Source organism: Vicugna pacos, chromosome 5 (genome assembly GCF_048564905.1).
Source record: "Vicugna pacos chromosome 5, VicPac4, whole genome shotgun sequence".
NCBI classification, from domain to species: domain Eukaryota; kingdom Metazoa; phylum Chordata; class Mammalia; order Artiodactyla; family Camelidae; genus Vicugna; species Vicugna pacos.
The window spans coordinates 5846217-5871404 of record NC_132991.1 but is presented as its reverse complement, the minus strand read 5'-3'; the positions used below and the strand labels follow the sequence as shown (position 1 = coordinate 5871404).

The window sequence follows — 25188 nt, the reverse complement described above, 5'->3', positions numbered from 1 at the left end:
ATCTACTGAAATAGTCCCAATCATAAAAGAAAAACTTCAACAGATTTTTGCCATACTAAATTTAGCAAAGGAAAAAAAAAGATGGCAAAGAAAAAATTCAAAAATACTTTTCTGTTAACTACAAAACCCAGAAATTAGAGGTGACTTCCTGGCTTTGTATGGGTTAAATATGACACTTAGAAGGATGTCTTTGACTCATGCAATAGTGAGTGACCTTCATAATATATTTTTTGTCCAGATCTTTGAACTTGAAACGTATGACTTCTCTTTAAAAAAATTCAAACGCTATGGTAACCTTGGGGCTAATCTTTGTCATGACTGAAATCAAGGGGAGAGGGCTGCCCCCTCCTCTGAGCCACCTCTCTCCCCTTCACCTTAATGTTCACCTCTCTCCACCTTTCCCCTACTAGAAACTGAGGACTAAGGTAGGTTAATCTTGGCCATCATGGTGTTGTTATTCCTTTGGTGGTCTTAAAAGAAAATTAATTTTGTATCTATGTATTCAGTTTTGTTGGTCTAAAAGCTAGTCCTGTGTTCCCAATTGTGGTGCCTGCTTGATTTGGTTAGCATTTGACCGTGTGACCCTGAGTCTGAACATTGATTAACCAATATTCCACTATAGAAATACTTTTTGTGGTAGTGTTGTTCATAAGAGCATGAGTATATTTTAATTTTTTAAAACAATTTTAAATTGAAGTATGGTCTATGTACAATGTTGTATTCGTTTCTGGCATTTTTTACAAAACAGAAAGTGACTCACAGACATAGAGATTCTTCAAAACATTTTCACCTCGGTTTCTGGGACACCCTCAGGGCAGTGCCCTCTCCAGGCTGCTGCACTCTGACTCGTGAAATATCTTGTCTTTCAGATGGAACCCCACTGACCTGGTGGATCGGGCGATCCGGTGAGAGGCACCCCTACTGGGGCGGCGTCCCCCCTGGGGTCCAGCAGTGTGCGTGCGGCCTGGACGAGACCTGCCTGGACGTTAGACACTTCTGCAATTGTGACGCCGACAAGGATGAATGGTAAGGGGGCGTCGTGGTCTCTCTGTACTAAGTGGGGCATCAGATGTCCCCCCACGTGAAAAAGCGTGCGTGAGAAATGCAGTATGAACTTGGGCCCCTGAACGATTGTGGTTGTGTTCGACCTTGAAAATCGCCATTTCTAGTACTTTCAGGGCCAGGACTGACGCTCCTAACACAAAGCCTGTTGCCACATCGTCACCTCCTTATAGTCTGAAACTTTCACTTTAAACAAAAGAATATGGCAACATTAGCTTTGGGATTTAGTCGGGATTTTATACTGTGGGTCTGGGGACAGAGTGTGGGAGGCAGGGAGGTGTCACTTTACAGTTTCCTCATTCCCACATTGACCCACTGAGGATCCAGTCACCAGCCTGCCCTAGTGTTGCCAATAAAAACAGAGCAAAGAAAATGTATGCTTACTGAGCATCTATTTAGTCCTCACAACAACTTACTGATTCTTTATAATTTTCTCACTTTCGCATCGTAAGGGTGAGGAATGAAGACTACAGAGAAGTTAAGTATTTTCTCCAGGTCACACACATCGACTAAGTGGCAGATCCAAAATGTGAACTCAAGTGTAGCTGAGACCAGACTCTCCCTTACTGCCCCACACTGAGTTACTCTGGTCGATAAAGTTTAATGTTCCGTTCACAGGTCTGTAACAGCCCCTTTCCTCTGCCCCACAGGTCAGCTGCTTGCTTTTCACTGTGTCGATCATGAACATATATGCACAGGACGTTTCCCAGCCAGCTTTTGTCCTGGCTGAATTTAAGATATTCTCTGGTTTTGGCTTTGTACCTGTGTTTGCTCCATCACACTCAAGCATGATTAAGAATTCCTATGTCAGGCTGCCCTCAACCCAGTTGAGATTTCTTTCACGTGCTTTTCCTCTGCTGTTTAAATTGATAACGGGGGGATGGTTTCAAATGAAATTTTAGTTCAAGTCCAAATCACAGTTCAGTGAGGAAGAGACCAAACGTGTGGCTCCATCAAGGTCGTGCTGGATGGACCACCGTTCCAGGATGCTGTAGGGATGCTGGGCCCCAGATACCTGTTCTGGGTACCACCTCCCCACCTCGCACTCTTCACGTGGGTAAAATCAGATGAAGTTGACTGGACTTCTCCATTCTCTGGGCCCCTTCTCTACCCTGCGGTGACTTCTGTCACAGCATCCTAAGAGGCCTGCAGATCGAAAATAACTCGTGTTCTGTTTGTAAACTATGTCTCTCTTAATATTCTACCCCTCAAGGCCAACTCTGTGTACAGTAGACATTGACGGCAGCTAGCTGAATAGATGAACTTAGACCATCTTTGAGGAGGAGGGGTGATCTCCAAGCTTGAGAGAGGTGGGCAAGGTTAAAAGGTTGTGTTGCCGTGACAACATATTCAAAACCCTCTGCAACCAACAGCTTAGACTCACTCATTTTGTTTTGATTCTTCAATTTTTCTTCACTCCGCATGACATTAGACATTTATAGATGTATAGACTTCAATGGAAACATCTTCATTTCGTTGTGTTTAATCAGAGAGGTTGAAATGGGAGGTAACATACAAAGAGTGACTGAGGAGGGGGCGTGTTTCTCCTCAGTACTTTCAACTCTCACTTGCTTTTGGGCTGAATTTTGGATCTTCGCTCACTCTTTCATTTCCTTAGGCAGAACGCTTTCCACACTGAACACTGTGCCTTCCCTTCCGAGGGAACAAAGGTCCAGGGCTGGGCTTAATTTACTGAACACTGAGGGGCAGTGCTGCGTAATGATGTCACATCACTTAGAAGTGGAAATAGACCAACTTCGTGTTGATGTGAGTCTGCACTTTCTTCTTCGGAACTTTCCACTGATCGTCTCTCCAACTCAGATTCCAGTCTTTCCCTCCTCAGACCTACTCACTCCCTCACTAACCTTTGAGCCCTTCATGTTGACTTGACACATCATCATCTCGGCTGGGCTCAGAGGAACTTTTCCTCAGCTCTGATGCCATCATGCCTTTGTCAACACCGGTTGTTGCATGTTGCATAATTTTTTCCATTTCCTTTAAAGCCAGAGGAGAAAAAATCCTCATCATGTTCCACACTCTGTGGCAAGCAACCTTGATCAGGACATCACCATTTAATTTTAGATTCAGGTTTTGTTCAACAACCATCCTACCGAGGATCAGGACAAATGGTTTGAACTCCCCTGAGTAAAAATGCCCATTTCACCCGTAGGTGTCCCGGAGTAACATGGTGAGCATCTCATATGTCTATCATACGAGATGTAGTATATGAAATACTGAGAGCATTTCAGTGTATAACAGGTAACCTCAAATGACAATGTTATCTAGGAGTTGGAATTATATTAAACTGCTGTCTACTAAATGCCATGCTGGCCCAGATCACTTTTCTGAGGGACTTTACCAATCCAGGTGAGATCAGCAAGTTCCTTCTGTCATTCTCAAGAGGGAGCAGGGGCTGAAATTCAGACTGAACTCCGCTAGGTGTCATTGTCTTAGGACAAGTCATAAACAAATCTGAAAAATAATCCGTTATGAAGCAACTGTATGTACTGTTCTATCTGACATTTACTCGTATACCTCATGTCTGATGAGTGCCTGCTCTGGGCAGTCTCCTGTGCAGAGAAAGTCAAGGGCGTTACCATCCCTGCCTTCAAGGAACTCACAGAACAGTAGACAAGAAAAGGCTGGCTATTTAGCAGTAAGTGCATCATTGTGATGATTTTGGTTACAGATATCAGCACAAATGGGTCAGACCTGGGGTGCACATGGGCCAGGATAGATTTGAAGGAAAAGTGGAGTTAAGTTTTGAAAAACTAGAAGTTAACTAAAATTAGTGTAGCATAGGGAGGTGGAATCATTATATATGTTCACACGGGGAAATGTGAGAGAATATAAAAATCACGACTTCCCCAAAAGATGAGCATCTTGGTGTGGTTTTTACACAGTCTTCATGTGGGGTATTTATAGGAGATGGAGGCAGGGGAGAAGGTCAAATCCTATAACCATGAGATGGCTTGGTCTGTCACAGGGATTATGGATGTAGAATATACATTCAGAATGAAACCGGGCAGAGTCTTGTGGAAATGCATCCATTATTTATCTATTCAATTCTATTACCTTCTACAGAAGGGATAAGTGCAAAATCAGACACTGTTGTGAAGTAATCATGTTCTTTAAGATTCTTCCAGCCTGATGCTTAGATAATGTGGTCAGACTGGCTTTCCATACATTTCAAGTGTTCATTTCAGACAAGGATGCCCCTTTTAGTGCTATCAGTGTCTGGATGCTTCTAAGAGAGCTCTGACATCCTTACCTTAGAAACTTCCACAACTTTCTGCTCTTGGTAAACATAACCAGAATACTGATCTGAGCTGGTATAGCATTTAGTTGACAGCAGTTTAATATATTACGACTCCTAGACAATATTAGCTCTTAGAAATGTTAAGTATCATATATTCAGGTGTTCCTAGTGTTTCACAGACGCTATCTCACATTATCCCAACAACCCTTGAGGTTGGTTTTATCCTCTCCTTTTGCTAGAGAGGAAAAGGGGGGTTCTGAGAAGATCAGTAGCTTGGATAAGGTCACATGACGAAGGGGGCAGAGTTGGAATCCCAGCTAGGTGCCAGGGTGGCCTCGCTGACCCCATGACAGGAGCTGCTAAGTTGGCATTGTGAGTTATGGTAGCCAGTGAGGACGCCAGAGAGACGGCTCTTGGGGCCTTTCAAATCACCTCACTTCACTGTTTGTTTCTTTCCAAAGTGGGGCTGCTCGGAGATCCTCAGCTATCTCCTGAGATTCTGGTAATTGTTGATATTTTATTCTGTTTTAATAAACCTCTGGAACTGAATAGCTTGCTGTCATATGTTGCAATGAGGCCCAAGTACACGGCAAAAATGAGTATGCTGTTGGTTGGGGAGAAAGGAAGGCAGCTCAGGAGAGGGAGGTGGGTGGCGGGAGGCAAAAGAAGGAACTCAATGACCACAGAGCGCGGGTCCTTCTCAGGGTGAAGGGAAGGCCCAGGGAGACGTCTGAATGGGGTACACCATGGAGTTGACTTCCCCATGGCTTTCCATCCCAGCCAGAGAACTAAACAGGAAGAAAAACAAAAAAAATGAGAAAACTTGTAATGAATAGCAATCTCATGGTTGATGATGGTTTACCAAGGCTCTTCCCTTCAATATAATGACTCAACCTCGAGAAACCCACCCAATCAGGTGCTTTCTGATCCACCTACTTCAGACCGATGGGCTGGTGGGACCGGGAGACAAAACCATCTACAACCTGGAGACAGCACAGGAGGGTGCTGGGCTGTGCAGGGTGGCTGGAAGAGGGGTGCACGTCAGGGCACAGAGGATGGTGGTAGAATGATAGAAAGGCTGGCAGGGGGGTAAGTTGGACAGGATAGGGACATCATCCAGAGTGTTCCCCTTCCCATGGCCCGTAGCCCAGATGAAGAGTTTTCTCCTCCAAACAACCAAGCAGAACTAAGATGAAGCTCTCTTTCTTCACGGCAGAACATTCTTTTATTTATTCATAAGTAGGTGCAGGCATTTTTATGTGATTTTTAACAACCCTGTTCTTTGCTTCTTGCCCCTGCTTCACCCTGGTATCAAGTGATATGGCATAACATAGAAAGAGAGAATGCTGTAAGGTTCACATTCTGGTCACCTGATCATTCAAAAATGGAAACCTATTGTTCATTTTTTTTTTAAAGCAGGATATTTAGGGAATGTTTTTTCTTAGTATGTGGAATCCTGGAGCTTCAGACCACTCTTTAACCCTTGATTTCCCTTCTCTGGCACAGAGAAATTATTTAATAAATGGTGCTGAAGCCATGAGTGAGTGGTGGGTGAATGACTTCTGTTGGAGACATTTTTACCTCTTTGTCTTTTGGTAGGTTTGTTACTGAGTCCAAATTCATTCTGCTCAATGCACAACAGGCCAGTTTTTCAAGGGATGAGTTGTGGGCCAAGGAATAGTGACTTTATTTGAAAAGTCAGCAGACTGAGAAGATGAGGGGGCTAATGTCCTGGAGAACCATCTTCCCCAAGTCAGAATTCAGGCAGCTTTTATACTAAAAAGGGGAGTGGGTGTGGCTGGTTGTTGCAAACTTCTTGGTGTTGGAATCCTTTGTTCTTGCCACTGTCCACGTAGATCAGGTCATGGTGTCCCTGTAAACCTCCAACAGGACAAATGTTACTCTCTGTTCTGCAACTTTTTATCTCTATATGAATAGGAAAGTGTTACACCCTTAGAAGTCAGAGCTTTGAGCGCGGGCTCTCCTGTCGATTTCAGGCTCTAGGCAACATCCTTTTACAAAAGGTGCCAAAACAGCAAGACTGAGCCCCAGGAAGCAGAGCACAGGCTTAGCGCCAAAGGAACAGATCTCATATGGAGTCAGATTTGGTTTTCTCTGTTTCAGGTTAGGCCATGGTCATTCTAGGATTAACTGGCATTTACTTTATTGTTGGTTGTTACCCAGATTTTATTATCTCACCGGAAATATTTACCCAAAGTTCAACCTAAACTTTTTGCTGCAGATTGATTTTCTTCTGGTTTCAAAGAGTAGTTAGAAGTGATCACACTGCTCTAAAAGCTATATTTTTATACATTTGCCTTGTTGGTAAATGCGTGTCTAATCCAGTCTCAGGATCTTGACTTTCAGAAAGGCCCTTCACTCCTTTCCCATGAGATTTAATGAGATAATTGCCTTTGGGAAAGCGATGCTGAGAGTTAAGGATTGTGGTTTCCTCACATAGGCTGTTCTTTGATCTCTCAAGCCTCCTTTGATTTCCTCAAAACTTTCCCCTGAGTTTCCCAGACTTGGTGCTTGGCGCAATGAGGCTGCCTTATACTTGGTAGTGTCCTAAGATGGGGAATTCTGAATCCTGAAGAAAAGAAAGGATCACTTCAGGGCACATTAAGGCTCTATCTCTTATTGAAAAACAATAATATTGTACAATCTCTACTGGTTAAACTTTCGTATGCATGGATCTGTTTATGAGCTATTCCCTACAGAGATGATGAAGGATTTATCAGGATTTTTAGTCAGTCTCTGAATTCCACAGCCATCTATGATATAATCAGGGACAGCATCTTGTGTTTGAAAGAGTATGTTTGGGACATGGTAGGTTCTTCATACATGAACTTCTGAATGCCTTTCTCCTCCCACTCCCTTTCTGGACAAATATGGCCTCCACTTGCTAATTATGTTCTGCTGTTTCATTCATTACATTTTCACCTAAACCATGCCTTCTAAGGCAACTTGGTACTGCTTTGTTCACATTAACAATCCCATGACTGGATTTCAGGGTATTTTTTTTTTTGATAGAATGTTTTACAGTATATCTGACAGCAGATAATTGAAGGGTGTCAGACACTCCAGAAAACAAGAAACAATACAAAAAATGGGAAAGCGCAACTTATAACTGGGGGTTGATCATTTAAAACTAACATATCACATCATGATCTTATAGAATTCTAGATGGACTGAAATAGTTAATATTTCACCAAGGATAGCCTTAAGGAGTGTTTTTGTTTTGTGCTTTTTATTCAGTGATGCCACCATCCTGGCCTCCATTTGGAGAATATCTAATAAGCAATTTAAGACCTGGTGAGTTCTAGAAAACAAAACATAGCTATGAAATAATCCTTATGGTTACAGAAAACAAAGATGTAAACTGAATCTTCTATTGCCTCAGCTATCTGTCCAGGTGTACAAAAGTACTATCTCTAAATTGCCTATAGAGTCTCATTATTTGGGTAACTTCCAAGTTGTGGGTAACAAAAATTGACAGAACTCAGGGTGATGGAGAAGGTATAGCTCAGAGGTAGAGCACGTGCTTAGTGTGCCTGGGGTCCTGGATTCAATCCCTGGTACCTCCATCAAATAAGTAAATAAATAAACCTAATTACCTTCTCCCTCAAACAAACAAACAAACAAAATAAACCACATTGGTAGTAAAACTAAAACTCAAAGTTAATATCAAGATTAAAAGTTAACATTTATATAATACATTTTATAAACCTTTTTAATTTGGGCAATTACTGCATATCAAAATTATTATAATTCTACTTAGAAATGCAATGAGACTTTGGCTTCTATGTGATTGTACCTAGTTATCTCGAAGTATATGGTGTTACTCACCTAATGGTAGCTCTTACTCAGATCCAAATTAGATGAGCTGCCTCCTTTTTTGTCTTTTCTTCAAATTCATTTACAGCTGTCAGTTCTGATTCACCCAGTGTAGGTATCTATATTTAACAATGCATAGTGAAAATAATTTGTCCTCAATTTTTAAAATTTAAGAAGTTTTTTATTACAAAATCAGTATATTCTATCATATCCTTATTGTAAAAAAAATGAAATATTTCAGAAGTGTTAAATAAAGAAGCTCTTCCCTCACCATCACTTGGAATCCTCTTCTACCCAATATGTAATTTATACCTAGAGATAATAGTGCAGCATGTAGGGGACTTCTACATATAAACATCTTCCTATGCATGGGCCGTATTTATTAAATGGAAGCTCATTCATTTTTTACTAAATGTGAGATCATATTAAACCTATTATTCTGCAACTTGCTTTCCTACATGAAATATATCTTGGAGAGATTTTACTTGACATCATTAAACAAACATGAGAACAAATGCATCCTGTCCATGTTAATGGCTGCAAAGTATTGTTGTTTCATAACTCATAGCTGATCTGAAAATGGTAACACAGTTTATTGGTAAATGATGTTTTACTATTAGACACAAATGTGGCAATGAATATTTTGAGTCTGGACTTGCACTTTTTCCCCACTTTTAAAATTATTATTTCTATCACATAGATTCCTGGCTTAGAATTGTTAAAACATCCATCTGTCTATATGGGTAGATGTGGCCAAGGTGCTGAAGGGACTTAGGACTTTGTGCAGACCCCAGGGAAGTCAGTTCAGAAGTGGCTGCCTTGACTCTGGGGTGAAGTGATGGTTTCCCTGAGCAGGTGGCTTCACCACAGAACTCACTAGATATGCAGAACTCGCTCGCCTCAAACAGAGCATCCAGGGAGATGTGAGTTACAGCTTCTTTTTGCTCAGAACTTGCCGGAACCCTGCACCAGCTGTGGATGCTGTGACAGGACCCTACGATGCTGTATTCCTCTCCAGTTCCGCCTCTCTGTTTGTCATTTCTACCACGCCTGGTGCTGCTCTGAGGTCCATGGCAACTACAAATACATCCCAGGGTCCTGCATTGTTTTCAAAGAGTCATCATTAGGAAAAGGGCCAGGAAGGAAGAAGAGAAGGAGGAGGAGAAATAGTTCTGTCTGCCTTGGAAATCTACCTTTAAGGTTTTTAGCAAAGATATCATGGAAATAATGCATGTAACACACTCAGGACACGCACAATTATGGCTGCTTCTGCTGACACGACCCTCATTGTCTGCACGTAAAATGTAATTTATCTCTAAGTGATATTGCATTATGTGGTAGGATGATCCAAATCCTGGATTTGTCACTTATTAACTATCATTTAGCCTCTCTGAGCTTCAGATTCTTACATTATTAAAAAAAAAGAAAAAGAAAAGAGAGTACCTGTCTCTGGGGAATGCTGGTTCATTCGCCTTAATTTGCACATGGAGCAGATGTGCTGGGTATTCGGTTCTCAAAAAAGTGTTAGTCGTACTTTTTAAAAATGATGTTCTTAATTTTTACAGTGTCTTAAATAAACTACAAGAAGAAACATTGATTTAGAGACATTAAACTAATTTTTATGAAAACCAAATACACACATATGCAACAAAATGCATAGGATGATCACATAGCATACCAGAGAAATCAGATCTACCATTCAGTCATCAAACTGTGAGAGAAATAAGGAAAGAGAACTGAAGACCCGTCTCCCCCAAACCGGGCTACTCTCGAAAGTTCACAAATGAAACTCACCATGTAAAGGCTGGGTCTCCCTCAATAGAAATAAACCAAGAGATCGCTCCTAACAGTGTCACCGAAGAGTGTGCGGGCTCCCAGAATTCCCGTCAAGGTGACCCATGTGTAATCTCAGTGAACGCAGGGCTGGAAGATGACTGCAAATTAGAAAACTGAAACTGAATCAATTGAAGTGTATCTTGTGTGAGAAAGCCTGTGTGAATGGAATGGGGATGGATGCCTGGGACCCGGGAGGGCAGCTCAAGGGCTCAGGGCCCCACGGTGCTGTTCCGGCACCGCCCGTAGGAGACGTGGACTAGACATGGGGATCACCAGCTTCCACTCACGAGAGAGCCCCTCCCTCCCTGGAGGACAGGAGAGCCCGCAGCTTGCAGCAAAAGCTTCGATTCCAACCCTGGCCTCTCCCCTCCTGAACGATGCCCCCGGAGAAGTTACATCACCTCTGTCAACCGCAGTTTCCCCTCCTGTGCAAGGCAGGGACTGATTCCAATGCTGTCATAGGATTGTTCCAGAGGTGACATGAGATTGTGTGCCCAACTCTCATCTGATGCTTACATAGCCAGGGAAAGGCAAGAGGGACAGCTTCCATCCTTGGCCCCAGGGACATGAGCTGCTCAGCTGGACCCCATAGCCATCCCTTAGTAGATCTACCCTTAGTAGATCCTAAGAATGGTAGCCCTGCGCTCCAGCAGTGCCTCTAACTCATGGATCCTTTTCTTGAGGAAGAACTCCTGTAAAATGCAACTGTGGTTTTATTTTATGTTTTTAAATAGTTTTCTTTTTTTAAGTTTTTTTTTTAATAGAGGTACTAGGAATTGAACCCAGGACATCGTGTATGCCAATAAGCACATGTTCTACCACTGAGCTATACCCTCCCCATTTTTATTTATTTATTTTTCCCTCAAGGGACGCACCAAGGATTGAACCTGGGATCTCGTGCATGCTAAGCATGCACTCTACCACTGAGCTATACCTTCCCCCCGGCAAGTGTGGTTTTAAATAGCATCATATTGCCCACTCTAACGTGTTAAATATTTGGGAATTTGGACCCTACCTATAAGAGACAGAGACTTCTTGAAAGGTTTTAAGCAATAAAGTCTGACTGTCGGTCTGTGTTTCTGTGTATGTCTCTGGGGTGTGGGCACAAGTAAGAAGGAGGAGGGTGGGGTGAGGATGAGCAGCAGGGGGCCAGGTTAGGTCCCTGTTGCTGAGGCTCTGGGCCTCAAAATAAAACTGAGGCCGAGAGGATGAGGCTAAAGCTGTTGAACAGAGACATCAAGAAAGGGAGGTTGGTGGACGTTGTTGGTCACGAATGATGGAGGAAGTGAGGAGAAGAGGAGAAATGGAGCATTGCAGGTGTGCAGCCTCAGCAGCCAGGAGCCCGGGGCCAGGGCATCCTCAGAAAGGAGTAACACAGACAGGTGGGGGCATCCATCCACCTTCCAGAACGTGGAAGGTGGAGGGGGTTTGAGCATGTTAGTTACAGATGACTACTGACACCCAAAGGGGATGATTCATAGTGTTACCGAAGGCAAGTTCCCGTGCGTGAGGCCAAGCAAACACTTCTGTACTTATAAAGTCCTTGCAGAACGTTCCAAAGGAAGACAGAGTCTGGGGAGTGTTTGCTCTTGAGAAGGCAAGTTCAAACAAAAGCCAAAGGAAAAACGAGCGTATAGACCACCAACTCTGTAGCTGTAGACTCCCCACCTATCCATAGCTACTACCCTAATGTGTGTCACTTTTTGATGCCACTACCCCCCACATATTCTACCCATTAATGCTTTGAAATATTTGAATCAACCTTATCACTCACACACTGAATTAAATCCAATCTGTCCTAAGTGCATAGGTCAATTTGCAAATTCCCTTGATGCCTGCAGGCTGAACATAGCCACTACCTGTGGTTTACCGGCCAGAGCAGTGATGGTGCCCACCCTAGTTTTTTGGGGGTTTTGTTTGTTTGTTTGTTTTTTAATAATTTTAAATCCATCTCCAAGATTTAAAAATCAAGAAGTTTTGTGTTAATATTCCAGTCTGGCCCACTGGTCTGACATTCGTGAATATTGAAATTACCTGATATGAATGGATGCCTGCCTCCTTTAGATGGAACACCTACTTTCTACCAGTCTTCCTCTGGTTCTTTCTCTTTTTCCCTCTTTCCCCTCCCCGACCCTGAAGCTGTGTGTCAGGTTCCATTTTTCATCTAACACAAAAGTGGCTTCACTCATTTGTATTACTCTCCCGGCCCCTGTAGGCATTTGAGTTTGTATCTGTTTCTATCATGTTAAGCAACTTTGGAGAGCAGCCTCCTTTGTGTAGTTTTTATATAAAAAGTATACTTGGTAATATGCTTTGCATCATCAGATTGAAGATGGAGTTCCTTTCCTCTGTTATGTGGAACAGATTTTTATTCTTAGAGTGCTTCATGTATATTTCCACCATTTGACACAAAGACATCAAATTGATGGACACAAGGTGTCACAGTGTGTGAGGGAGACCGTCGTCAGCATTGATGGACAGACTTCCGAATCTACCATTTTCAACCTGAAAACGAAAACAAAAAACTGGAGGGAAATAAAATCCTATAGTAATGTGAACTTTCTTCCGGAGAGGATATGGATTTGATCTTTATTCCACTTTGGTTACGTGAAATTGGCTTTGCAATTTTGCTTGTAAAGATAACAGAAGACTCACATTTTATTCTGTGTCCATGTAACAGTCATAGATGTGCTTTCAGATGGAATCAGAAGTCTTACTCCAGATCCTTTGACTGGCCTCCAAATACAGGTCCTCAAATTATAGACAATGGATAATGTGTTTCTTCACATTTTTGGTTAATGTTTCTGTCTGTAAGGATATGTGTACAGGTGAATGTTTGATTTTTCCATAACCAAGATGAATTATTATGTTTTGTTTTGTTTTCACAAGTCTCATGAGTTGGGTTACCTAAATCTTAACATTTAATTTTCCACTATGTTCTATGCAGGACGAAGTTTCTGAGACACAATCATAGCTGGATGTATAAAAGGATGACTTGCCTGAGGCTGCAGAGTGGTTCAGGGACAAAGATGAGAACTAAAATGTGTGTTAACACTACCATTTTTGAGCATTGAGCATAAACCAGGCACCATGCTAAGTGACTATATAATCTCATTTAATCACCTCTATAACTCTGTGATCTAGACATTGCCTGCATTTTAAAACTAAAGAGACTGGAGTCTCAGAAATGAAATGATTTGCCCAAGCTAACCCAAGCAGAAACTGGTGATCTGGGATTTCAGAACCAGTCGTGTGCTTCGAAAGCTATGTCCCTAAAGCACTTCAACACACGACTTGGTCCTTGCCGTATCTCCCTAATTAATCATCTGGGATATTGTTTTCTTTGTCTCTAAACTCAGAGCCCTAAATAATATGTAAATGACAATGAAATAGAACGTTGATTTTGAGTGTTTTTTTGAGCGTGGTGTTGACATCTTTGTGACTATGGAGAGCGAACCAATATGAATTTGCTCCTTTGGGCCTTTGTTATTACTGCTGCATCATATATTTCTTCCTGATTGTTGGTGCCCGGTCCCAATTCCCAGGTACAGACAAGACGACCCCTCCTGTGCTTCCCGGGGGCTGTGTGGGTGGGGAGTCCACTCCACTTGTGTGTGACTGTCAGGCTGCCTCATACCATCCAGCCCAGCTCAGATTACCATGTATTCATGGCATTATTGTTAAATTTAGGATGGTATGTGACCTTCCCCTCTGCCGCATGGCCACAGGTAATTTATCTCTGAGCCTCAGTTTCCTCATTTGTGAGTGGAAATTACAGGCACCCACGGCACAGGGGTGTTACTTATCCACTAGGATATTTCTGTCTCAAAATAGTTACACATTCATTCTATGTTAGTTTCTTACCTACATTCTTTCACTCTCAGTTATATGGTATGTCCTTACCACGAGTTCAAAAAATAGGAAAAAACTTAAAAAAAGGGAAAAAAAAAACAACGAATCGCTCAACTCCATTTTCATTTTCTTGTCAAAGGGTGACTAGTCAGTTTCCTATTTGTATAATTAAGAAAGACAAGGCTGGAGTCATTAACTACAAACATCTTGAAAACATCAAACAGAATAAAAAGGAATAAAGCACCTACAGTTAAAAGGAAATGAGAGTCGTCCTAGGCTGTTGAGAACCTGTTGGCGGGTAGCTGCGACAAGCCCCCGGAGGGATCTTAAATGGGATTTGTGATGCCTGTTTCAGGTTAGTTACTGAGGTAGCCGATCAGTTCCTGGAAAAAGAGGCATGTTTAATGTTACATCAGCACTGCGATGGGCAGGAGGGGTGCTCCTAACTACAACAAACAGCAGCCAGCTCTGTAAACTATCTGCATTTCTGGAAAGACTTAGGGAAGATGTAACATCCACTTGTTTTTGGAAGCAGCCATGGGGTTTGTAATTGGCATCCAGACTTTTACACGTACTTCTGAGATGAAACGCCTCCTGTTTCTCCCCTCCCTGCCCCCTCCCACATCACTTTTGAAAAGGGGAGTCTTGGTGAAGAGTCCCTGGATTTTCTACATTTTCTCCTCTTTGTTCTTTCATTTATGTTTTGCAGGACAAATGATACTGGCTTTCTTTCCTTCAAAGACCACTTGCCTGTCACTCAGATAGTTATCACGGATACCAACAGATCAAACTCAGAAGCTGCCTGGAGAATTGGTCCCTTGCGTTGCTATGGTGACCGTGAGTGTTAAATTGAAAGAAGCTTTCTCTCTGCATTGCATAAGCACAAGGTGTTTCATTCCCTTTTCCCTGCAGTGTCCCCCAGTCTTGAAAATTATCCACATGCCCGATACTTTCCTATACCCTATTCTGAAGCAATGAACCATGCTTAAGGGTTTTTTCATTTGCAGGACACTTCTGGAACGCGGTATCATTCTATACAGAAGCCTCTTACCTCCACTTCCCAACCTTCCACGCAGAATACAGTGCTGACATTTCCTTCTTTTTTAAGACCACGGCTTTATCTGGAGTTTTCCTAGAAAACCTTGGCATTAAAGACTTCATCCGACTCGAAATAAGCTGTAAGTGCTCTCACTTATGAATTGGACGTAACTGGTCAACAGAAGTTTTAGTCTTATCTTTGCCACCAACAACTTGGACTATTAACTTGGTCCCCCTGGGCGTCTGTAAAATTAGCAATGATTATTTCTAGTTCCTTCCCATACTTTTTGTTTCCCTATTACCTGACAGTGTTTAATCAGCCATTGTCTCTTCAAAATAGTACGTTCCCAAAATTCCCACAGATAATTCTTTATGGTGTCCTTTATCTGACCCATGGGTGTTTCTCACCTATTCCTTTAAAGTTCCACACCATGAAACTTTTTCACTGCAAAGCTGAAAATGTTAGTATTCTGTATTCTACTCACATTTGGGGTCAGTGTTTTTGTTAGACATTTGCTCTGCAATGATCTCTTGATTTATATGCCATCACTAGGAGTATGTGACTTACCCGATCAGGATTTCCATTGTTTCCCAACCACTTCACCGTGGGCATTGGTGTATATAGCGAATTTGATGCCAGGACATGGATCATTTTTCACATCCCATCTCCTCTATACAAGTTACATTCAGTAAAAATCATAAAGACAAATGTGAAATAATAGACATACGGATGAGGAAGTTTTCTGTTAATGAACTTTTATATGTAATCATGCCAATAAAAGTATTCCAGTACAAAAAAGAAAAGACAATATAATATATAAATAATTTTCATTACATTAACTAATTTTTTATAAAAAATAATCTCATATTGATTTGTTTCAGCAATAGTAGTAACGTTAAGTTTTCTGCTCCTTACGTGGGAAGGTATAGCTTAGTGGTAGAGTGTGCACTTAGCATGCATGAGGTTCTGGGTTCAATCCCCAGCACATCCATTAAAAAAATAAATAAACCTAATCACCTCCCCCCTACCAAAAAAAAAAAAAAGATTTCTGCCCCTTAGACTTTATTACTACAAATTTGTGAATGACTTCATCAAAATGGATTTTCTCTGCATGTTCATGTTTGAAGGAGAGTATAATCAGATTTAGCCATTTATCTTCTCTCATGTGGATCAAAGGATACTTTTTAACTAACTTTAAGTTTAAAATATTTTTCACATTAAGCAACAGATATATACATTTTAGGAGATATTTTAAACTTAAGTTTGAGTTTGGTAAAGATTCATAAAAATCCCATTTTATATTAAATTCCAGGAATTAACAGTACTTCCTATCTGTTTTTTTTTTTTCAGGATAAATCCTACCAACTTTCAAATATCTCTAAAATTAAAAAAAAATCCACTGAACTATTTTTACCAGAAAATGCATTGTGAATTAGTATTCAATTTGGTAAAACTTTACCAAGTTCCTAAGGGTTTGGAGTTGCTTAAGTTCTCTTTGGGAGGAATTTGTGTCCACAACCCCTATCATACCATATACTCATGTGTTTCAACAATAAATTTGAGTTAAACAATGATAGTACAGTAGTTGTAAAAATGAAAAACCAGAACTTGAATTCTTATTCTTAAAAACAAACACATATATTCGTGTCTGCATGTTTAGAAGCCAAGCCGATGGTGTAGAAGTTTTCTCTACTAACTTCCCTTTTAAATATAATATTTATCAGTTGTAGGTAATAAAATGTATTATTTGACACTTACATATACATTATTAAAAATTAATACTAACATCAGCCTTTGTTAGAACTTAGACCAACAAAGGATTTTTGTTTGTTTGTTTTTGTTTTGTTTTGTTTTTTGGTGGAGGGATGTTTTATTGCTGACATCGTTTAGAATAACTGCTATGTGGCAATGATAATAATAATTTTAAAAATACAGATCTACTTTTAGCTGCTTTTCTAAGTTTTCAGACTCCCTGCCCTCAGTGTGCCCCCTGATTTCTTACACACAGGGTGGACTGCCCCCATCACCTTGTCCTTGTTAAGCCCATGACCATGAAACCTTGTGCTTGCCATTTGTCTCTTTTATCTGGTTCTAAACGGATGTTTTCTGCGGTTTCATGGAGGCAGTTGACCGTTTTACAAGACTAAGGTGATGGCACGAAATATCCTTGAAAGCATAAGTAATGTCTTAGCAACAGAAACTGGGAAATTTGAGAACTCCAGGGAGGGAGATAGAAGTACTGTCTGGAGGAGCTGGCTGAGGTGTTGGTACAAGTCTCCCGCAAAACACAAAGGAGCTAAGTGTCTCCTCTTCGGTCACAACACAAGACACACAGCAGAAGAGATCTCTTTAACTGGTAGTTTTAACTTCCTTTTCCTCCAAGGATTTAGACTATTAATGGGAGGAAACGCTCCTGGCTTTAGTGTGAAATGAGACCCCTCACACCTAACTTGGCCAGGCTGAAAAGGTGGAGTTGAATGCCAACCATTTCCTACTATGGACATCATAACCTCAATGCAAATTTAATAAAAACCAGGCCCTAAAGCCTTTTGTTTCATTAAAGCAGCAGCAAATGTCATGGTGTGTTATCATAAGCAATGAGCGATGATTTAGTGTTAATTACATTTCAGTGTCTGATTGGTTTGTACTTCCGGGTACTAGATTTTCTCCTTCAGCTTGTACAATATTTGAAATGCAAGTGCTTTGAAATCTGATAAAAAATTAAAATCCAGTGATATAATTGTTTGGTGTACCCTTTTTCATCAGATCTGAGAATATATACTATTTGAAAACAAGAAGATTTTATATACTTTTTTTTTAAAGTACAAGGCCTCATGTTTTCTAAAATGTTTTGATTTATTATTATAATTTAAAAGGAAAAACAAACAAATGGGGAGATCCTGCATTTTTTATTAATAGCCACAGGATGTAGGATGGAATTTTCACCCTAAAGGGTTCACAGCAAGATTTCTTTACAGATCCACTTCTTAGAAAGAAAATTAACTTCACGCAGATGTGGTAGCTCAGAGTAAACTTCTCTCTCATTCCCGAGGAGTGTTGCCTTGTAACTGTTTGAACAGAAGTTTTCAAAATTGATATATCCAAGTTGTTGGACAGAGAACTAGAAATTTCCATAAAATTCTAAATCTATTTCCTTCTGGGTCATTTCCCACTAAGATGTTTGAATTCTGCAACCTTGAGATTAGCCAATATTCTCGAAAGGCAAGATGTTTCACTATGTCCTTAAATCTTAGCAGTTGTGTTTCAAATGAGATTGAGAAAAATTAGCTATTTGGCAACTATCTCACAATGGCTGTGCAAATAGAAATAGGTATTTTAGAGTGGTTGAGAAGAACAGAAGGAAGAGGCTGTTGAGATCAGTATGGCATAATGGAAAGGAGCTGTTTTCTTGAACCCAATATGTTGCAAATTTCTGTTTCTCTAATTGTGAGCAAGTTCTTCACCCATTCGGTGCTTAGTTATGCAAAATGGAATTGGTGACACCCAGATGCCAATCAGGTGTACTTGGCTGCCATTGAAGGAAAACTCAACCTGAACTGATAGACACAAGGATGGAAATTCAGTGGTACTGGGACATGTGACTAAGTCCATAATTGGTGAGGCACTTTATTTCTGGTTGGATTCAGCAGTTGAACAATGTTGTCAGTGGTCCACTTTACTTCTTTCCCAGCTCTGCCTTCTGAATATCTACTTCAGTCAAAGCTAGCTCTCCCTCCAGAGAGAGCTACATTTCAGCTGGTGGGAAAACACTTCTTTGCCTCCTGGCCACACAGTCCTCCTGATGTGCAACTCATCTGGCCACCTGTGAACTCATGCCTCTAGCCAGGGAAGTTGAGATTGCCGATTGGTTTTGCCAGAGGTCACTTTTACACTGGGCGGGGGTGCTGGCTGTCCCTAAAGCCCGTAGTGAAGAAAAATAATCTTCCCTCTAAATGTCTGAATTCTTGGCTGAGAGCTTGTACTAAAAGACACATTGATAAGAGAAAAACAAGCATAAGTTTGTTAACAATATACACCTCATGTCTGCATGGAAGATACACAGGGGAAAATGAGGAACTCAAAGAGGTGGCATGGAACTCCAGCTTATGTAGCATCTTAAATTCAGAACAGTCAGTTTATGGAGAAATGATAAGTTAAAGTTCAGCAGTAACAGCTCCCAGCGGCAAAGATAAAGGCTACTGCTTGTTATACAGTTTCCTCTGGTACCACCTCCAGGCTGACAGGGTCTAAAGTTGTCCCAGGTGATTAATTGTTGATAATGGTAAAGAGGGGAAGAAGAATGGAGGAGCATCTATATTTATATTTAGATCTATATCTATATGAGTGAGAGAGAGAGAGAAATTTGAGTTCTGGTTTTCAGAGGTATCATATCAATAGTATTATCAAATGTGCTGGCAACTCGAAGATACAATCCTCAGATCCTCAGAGAACAGTAAAAATTAATGCTAATGATAATTATATTTGTACTAAATCGTTGAGTATTTACTGTGAATAGAGACAGTCCTAAATGCTTTATCTTCATCATTTAACTTTGTTTTCAAATAGTCCTGTCTATAAACATCAGGTTATTATGGTATGATTTTCATTGTTCAACTCACAGTCCAATACAAGATGAGGCAGGTGAGCCCAGAGGGTAATAACACACCCAGAGTCATGCAGCGAGATTTGGAATGCAGGATTTAATTCTCTGTTCAACAGAAGAATTCCCTACTCTGCAAAACTGCCTCAAGAACCAAGGATTTTAGAACTCAAGAAAGTAGAATTATTTTCCTCCATATAATAAGGTGTTGGACATTCAGGATGTCCTGACAATTTTATGCAAAACGTGTGTGTGTGTGTGTTTGTGTGTGTGTGTTTTCTGGAGATAGGAGCCCCAGTTGTCACCAGATCCTCAAAAAGTCCTTGTCTCAAAAAATATTTTGTTTAGTTTACATATTTCATTTTACAGATGAATACATTGGAGGTCAGAGAGGTTAAGAGATTATATTAAAGACTTGCATCTTCTTCCTTGTTCCATAGTGGTCCCTGAGGTCTCTCCCCTGCCTGACCTGCTGGGGGCTGAGGACACAGAGATGGTGTCACAGTTCAAGGAAGCCTCTCCTTAGAAGGCATCTTCCCACCTCCTAGGAGTTCTTGGGGTTCATACTTATGCGTATAGAACTTTCCTCCACTGGTCACTTGCCTTCTTGGTCAGTCTTCTCAAAAGTATACTGAGATTCCATTTTTTTTCTCACTCATCTCTGCATTCTCAGTGCCTAGCACAGGACATGGCTTGATTTAAAAAAAAAAAAAACCAAAAGTCTAAGGTAACTTCTTAGCTTTGTCCTGAACCATACAGTGTAAATGATGTCAGACGTTGAGGGAAGGAGAGAGGCAGGAGGGTACATTTACGATGGAGCTGATGCAGCCACAGAGCTTCCAGCTCTCCCAGTAGGGCCATCGGGCTGCCTCCACATCTTCCCCTCACTACTGAGAGCTAGTTTGCCTATGCCTCAGGCCACAAAGTCACTAGCCAATGGTGGAGGTATCACCATTTACTAATTTTTTTTCATTCAATCGTTTCCAGGCACCTACATTACACATTCTAGCTTTGATTGCCAGTGGGGACTGCACATAGGTTTTGGAAATAGACATAGGTTTTGTCATAGGAAGAATCAGTTCAAAAGTGAGCTCCAGACACACATCACCTGGATTTAAATCTTGACTGTGCCCTCTCTGGGTTGGAGCAACATATCAGCTCTCTGTGGCTCAGTTCTCTCACCGGTAAAACATTGCCTTTCTCTTAGGATGGTCATGAGATTTAAGTGAGCTGATTGATGAAAAATGCTTAGCAGAGTGCCTGGCTCTGGTAAGCACTCAATAAATGTTAGCTATTAGTATTGCATTTCACTGATTCTGCTTCAGTTTTAAGAGGAATAGTTTGAACATAGTAGTTCAAATTTAATAGTAAATGTTAAATAATAATCATTTAAAAAGATTTTTAAGGAAACTAATACCTTGGTATAAAACTAAAAAAAAATCCAAAATTGCATTTAGTATGTGTAATGTAACATTTTAATGAATGAACCTTTAGATTCCTTTATGCATAGTTCATTCCTAGGTTCTGGGTATCCAATAAATGAGGTGTTCATCTAGAGTTTGCAGATTTATTGAGGAGACAGACCATAAACAGACCATACAACAGAGATGAGTGTTAAAGCAGAGACAAGCACAGATGGGAAACCAACGTGGAGGCGGAGGTGACAAAGGGTGGTGGGTCCAGCAAGCCCTTCCCAAAGATGTGCTGTCTGCGTGGAACTTAATATCCACAGGACCAGCTTTCAGAAAGGCTTTTAGCAAAATCCTTAGCATTCCTTCTTCCAGCTCTCACCCATCTTCACCTGTTTTTTAGAAGTAAATTTAGGTTGAATCTCTCAGTAGCTGTTTATTTGGTCTCAAGATGTGCAGGCTGCAAGGTAGCATCAGGGGCCTGATAAGAAACAGAAAATGGCTCATAGGGCCAATTTCACACTTATTTACTCTTTTCATTGCTGTATCCAATTTGTTCCCTTCAATTCTGGTTCTTTTAATTCATGTGTTTATGAGCCAAAGACAATTTACCTGGGTGGGTGAACCGTGTTGCTATGCTAATAATAGTAAAAGCGCTCATTGTTGAGAACATCCTACGTACCAGGCATAGTTCTAAGAACTTGATCAGGATTAATTTGTAAACAATCTCACAGTTAGGTATAGTTTTTATTCCCATTTTACAAATGAGAAAACCAAGAGGTGACAAGATAAAAAATTGCCTTAGGTCACAGTGGGTCCACAGTCGATGTCTCAAATCCCAAGTGTAAGACCTCTATCTTACTGACTCCCTTCAAGGTCAGGGTTTGCATTCCCCAGAATGCGAATCAATTCAAACTCTCAGTTATTTGAAATTTCACATACTGGGGGCTTCTTATACCCAGATCGGCTTCCTGTTAGATTTTAAAGGCTGAGCAGGCAGTGATCCAGGGTAATGTTTGACCTTTAGTATTGCTGACAATTCAGATCTGTCCATTGATGACTTTGTCAAATAAATACCTATGTCCTGGTTGGGAAGTAACAGAGAGGGGGCATCACAAGGTCCTGAGAAGGAAGGGAAGGCCTAGAACAGGAAAGCTCCAGTCTTTGAAAGGGAACTGTCTTCTCTTCAACTTCAGTTTGTAATTTACCTCTCTACAATCTTCAGATGTAGAATTCTTACATAATAATGGAAACTACATGAAGATGAACTAAAGTAGAGAAAAATGATGAAGATTCTGCTTACTACCTGGGAAAGTTAGAGCGAATATTTACACTTCTCTGAACTTTCATTTTCTCGCCCATCAAATAGCAATAAAAATAGTGCCTTTCTCTTTGAGTTGTTTTGAGGATAAAAATGAGAATATCTGTGGTCAGTGCTTAGTACAGTGCTTAGCAGAGTTCATTGTACCTACTGTGTGGCTGTTACTTCTCTCTCTCTCGGTGGTCATAGCATCCCTGCCACCACCACCACTGCCACCAAAATCACCATCACTACCACCATCACTGCTACTATCATCAACATCACCACTACTGTCATCATTATCATCATCACCAATATCACCATCACCATCATCACAACCATCACCACCACTGCCACCACCACTGCCATCATCACCACCACCACTACTGTCATCATTACTGTCATCACTATGATCGTCATCACCATCACCACCATCATCACCACCACTATCACCATCACTGCCATCATCATCACCACCACCACTGCCACCATCACCATCACCATCACCAGTATCACCATCATTATCGCCACCACCACCATCATGACCACCACTGTTATCTTCCCATTGCTGTCATCATTATTGTCATAGGGGTCATTACCACTGACGCTGCTCCCTGTTACGATATGCAGATTGTTACAGTAGGGCAGAGAGAGTCATGGAAGAAAGAGCCCAGCGTGAAGAGGGGGGGAGTCATGTTTGATCCCAGACACTGCCATTTGCAGTGATGTGGACAAGGCACTTAACATTTCTGAGCATCTTTTTTAAAAAAAGTCTTTAAAAAACTCTTTGAAAAAGAAAGAGGACACTAATGAACTCATCTACAAAAGAAACAGACTCACAGACATAGTAAATAATCTTGTGGTTACCGGGGAAAGGAGGGTGGGAAGGGATAAATTTGGGAGTCTGAGATTTGCAAATGTTAGCCACTATATATAAAAATAGATAAAAACCAAATTTCTTCTGTATAGCACAGAGAACCAGATTCAATATCTTGTAATAACCTTTAACGAAAAAGAATGTGAAAGTGAATATATGTATATATTCATATATATGAATATATGTATATACTGGGACATTATGCTGTACACCAGAAATTGACATATTGGAACTGAGTATACTTCAATTAAAAAAAAAGTCATAGGAATAGCGTGAATGCTTGTATCATATGTATTGATGAAATAACATTATACAATAGTATATGTATAATATTTAATATATATATACACATATAATGTTACATAATTATATATATGTGAAATATTATAATATACATAATGAATAATACAGAGCACTAGGACTTTCCAGGGTGTGGGTCTTCTCCCTGTAGGAATATAGCTACTTAGCTAACCCACTATTATTTTATTTTATTTTATTTTATTTTATTTTATTTTATTTTATTTTATTTTATTTTATTATTTTTTTTTGGAGTAGGAGGTAATTAGGTTTTTATTTATTTATTCATAATAGAAGTACTGGGAATTGAACCTAGGACCCCATGCATGCTAAGCATGTGCTCTACCACTGAGCTATACCTGCCTCCCTTTTTGTAAAACTTTATTTTCACTCACTATTTATAGCTATCCATGAGGACAATGTTGAAGTTAGAATAGACCCAGAAAGCCCAGAACATTAGCACTGGTGCATGTTTGTCAGTTCAGCGTCAGTGAACTGGCCCCTGTCCTGTTTCCTGAATTATCACAATGAGAACCAACTGGACCCAAAATAGACTTTGGGACTTAGCAGTTGGTAATTCTTACTAGTAATGGTAATTTCAGTGCTGTGGGGATTTCAGCCGAAGACCTCCCTACCTAGCTGTTGACTTATGATCACGTATAGCATTCATTCAGGATATGCTTGTGCCCTAAAGGCACTGATGACGCCCTTCATCTTTCCACCTGTTTCCTTCTTTGGTTTCAGCTCCGTCCGAGATCATTTTCGCCATTGATGTTGGGAATGGCCCCATAGAGCTCGTAGTTCAGTCTCCTTCCGTTCTGAACGACAACCAGTGGCATTACATCCGAGCCGAGAGGAACCTCAAGGAGACCTCGCTCCAGGTGGACAGCCTTCCGAGGGTGACCAGGGAGACGTCAGAGGAGGGCCACTTCCGGCTACAGCTCAACAGCCAGCTGTTTGTAGGTAAGAGACATCCTAGGGCACCCTTTGTGCTGAACGCCCTACAGGACCCCTGTGTGACCAGGACCAAGGATGATTACTGTTTTACTGTAGACTTCGGACATTATTAGACTATTTCATAAAGAATTTATAATTGTAAATTTAATTGTACAGATTCCTCCTTTCTAGATCTACAGCAAAGGGAAGATGATACCATCCCTTAGCAAATTTTGAGGGGGTCTCAGATTCTTTTGGTATCTTTTCTTCTTGTTCATGTTATATCTTCAGAGATCCAAGGATTTCTGTTATTTTTCATCCTTATAATCAAAGTCTACTCTTAGAAAAAGGACGTTCCAGCTACTTACACCTTAGGAAGTGATCACTCTAATTCACTGGGACATCCTTCACCCTTTCTTTTTTTTTCTGCTTTTTCTTAACATTTTTTATTGATTTATAATCATTTTACAATGTTGTGTCAAATTCCAGTGTTCAGCACAATTTTTCAGTCATTCATGGACATATACACACTCATTGTCACATTTTTTTCTCTGTGATTTATCATAACATTTTGTGTATATTTCCCTGGGCTATACAGTGTAATCTTGTTTATCTATTCTACAATTTTGAAATCCCAGTCTGTCCCTTCCCACCCTCTGCCCCCGTGGTAACCACAAGTCTGTATTCTCTGTCCATGAGTCTATTTCTGTCCTGTATTTATGCTTTGTTTTTGTTTGTTTGATTGTTTTTGTTTTTGTTTTTTTAGATTCCACATATGAGCGATCTCATATGGTATTTTTCTTTCTCTTTCTGGCTTACTTCACTTAGAATGACATTCTCTAGGAGCATCCATGTTGCTGCAAATGGCGTTATGTTGTCGGTTT

General features: G+C 40.7%; 1 protein-coding gene across 1 annotated transcript in view; it reads left to right on the top strand.

Annotated features, from left to right (window-relative positions):
* CNTNAP5 (contactin associated protein family member 5) overlaps nucleotides 1-25188 on the top strand; it is a 730584-nt gene that overhangs the window by 580451 nt on the left and 124945 nt on the right. The window contains exons 14-17 of the mRNA XM_072960805.1: nucleotides 870-1026; nucleotides 14556-14683; nucleotides 14854-15024; nucleotides 24113-24331. Coding sequence (XP_072816906.1) covers nucleotides 870-1026; nucleotides 14556-14683; nucleotides 14854-15024; nucleotides 24113-24331 — 675 coding nt within the window. The remainder of the gene's footprint in view (nucleotides 1-869; nucleotides 1027-14555; nucleotides 14684-14853; nucleotides 15025-24112; nucleotides 24332-25188) is intronic.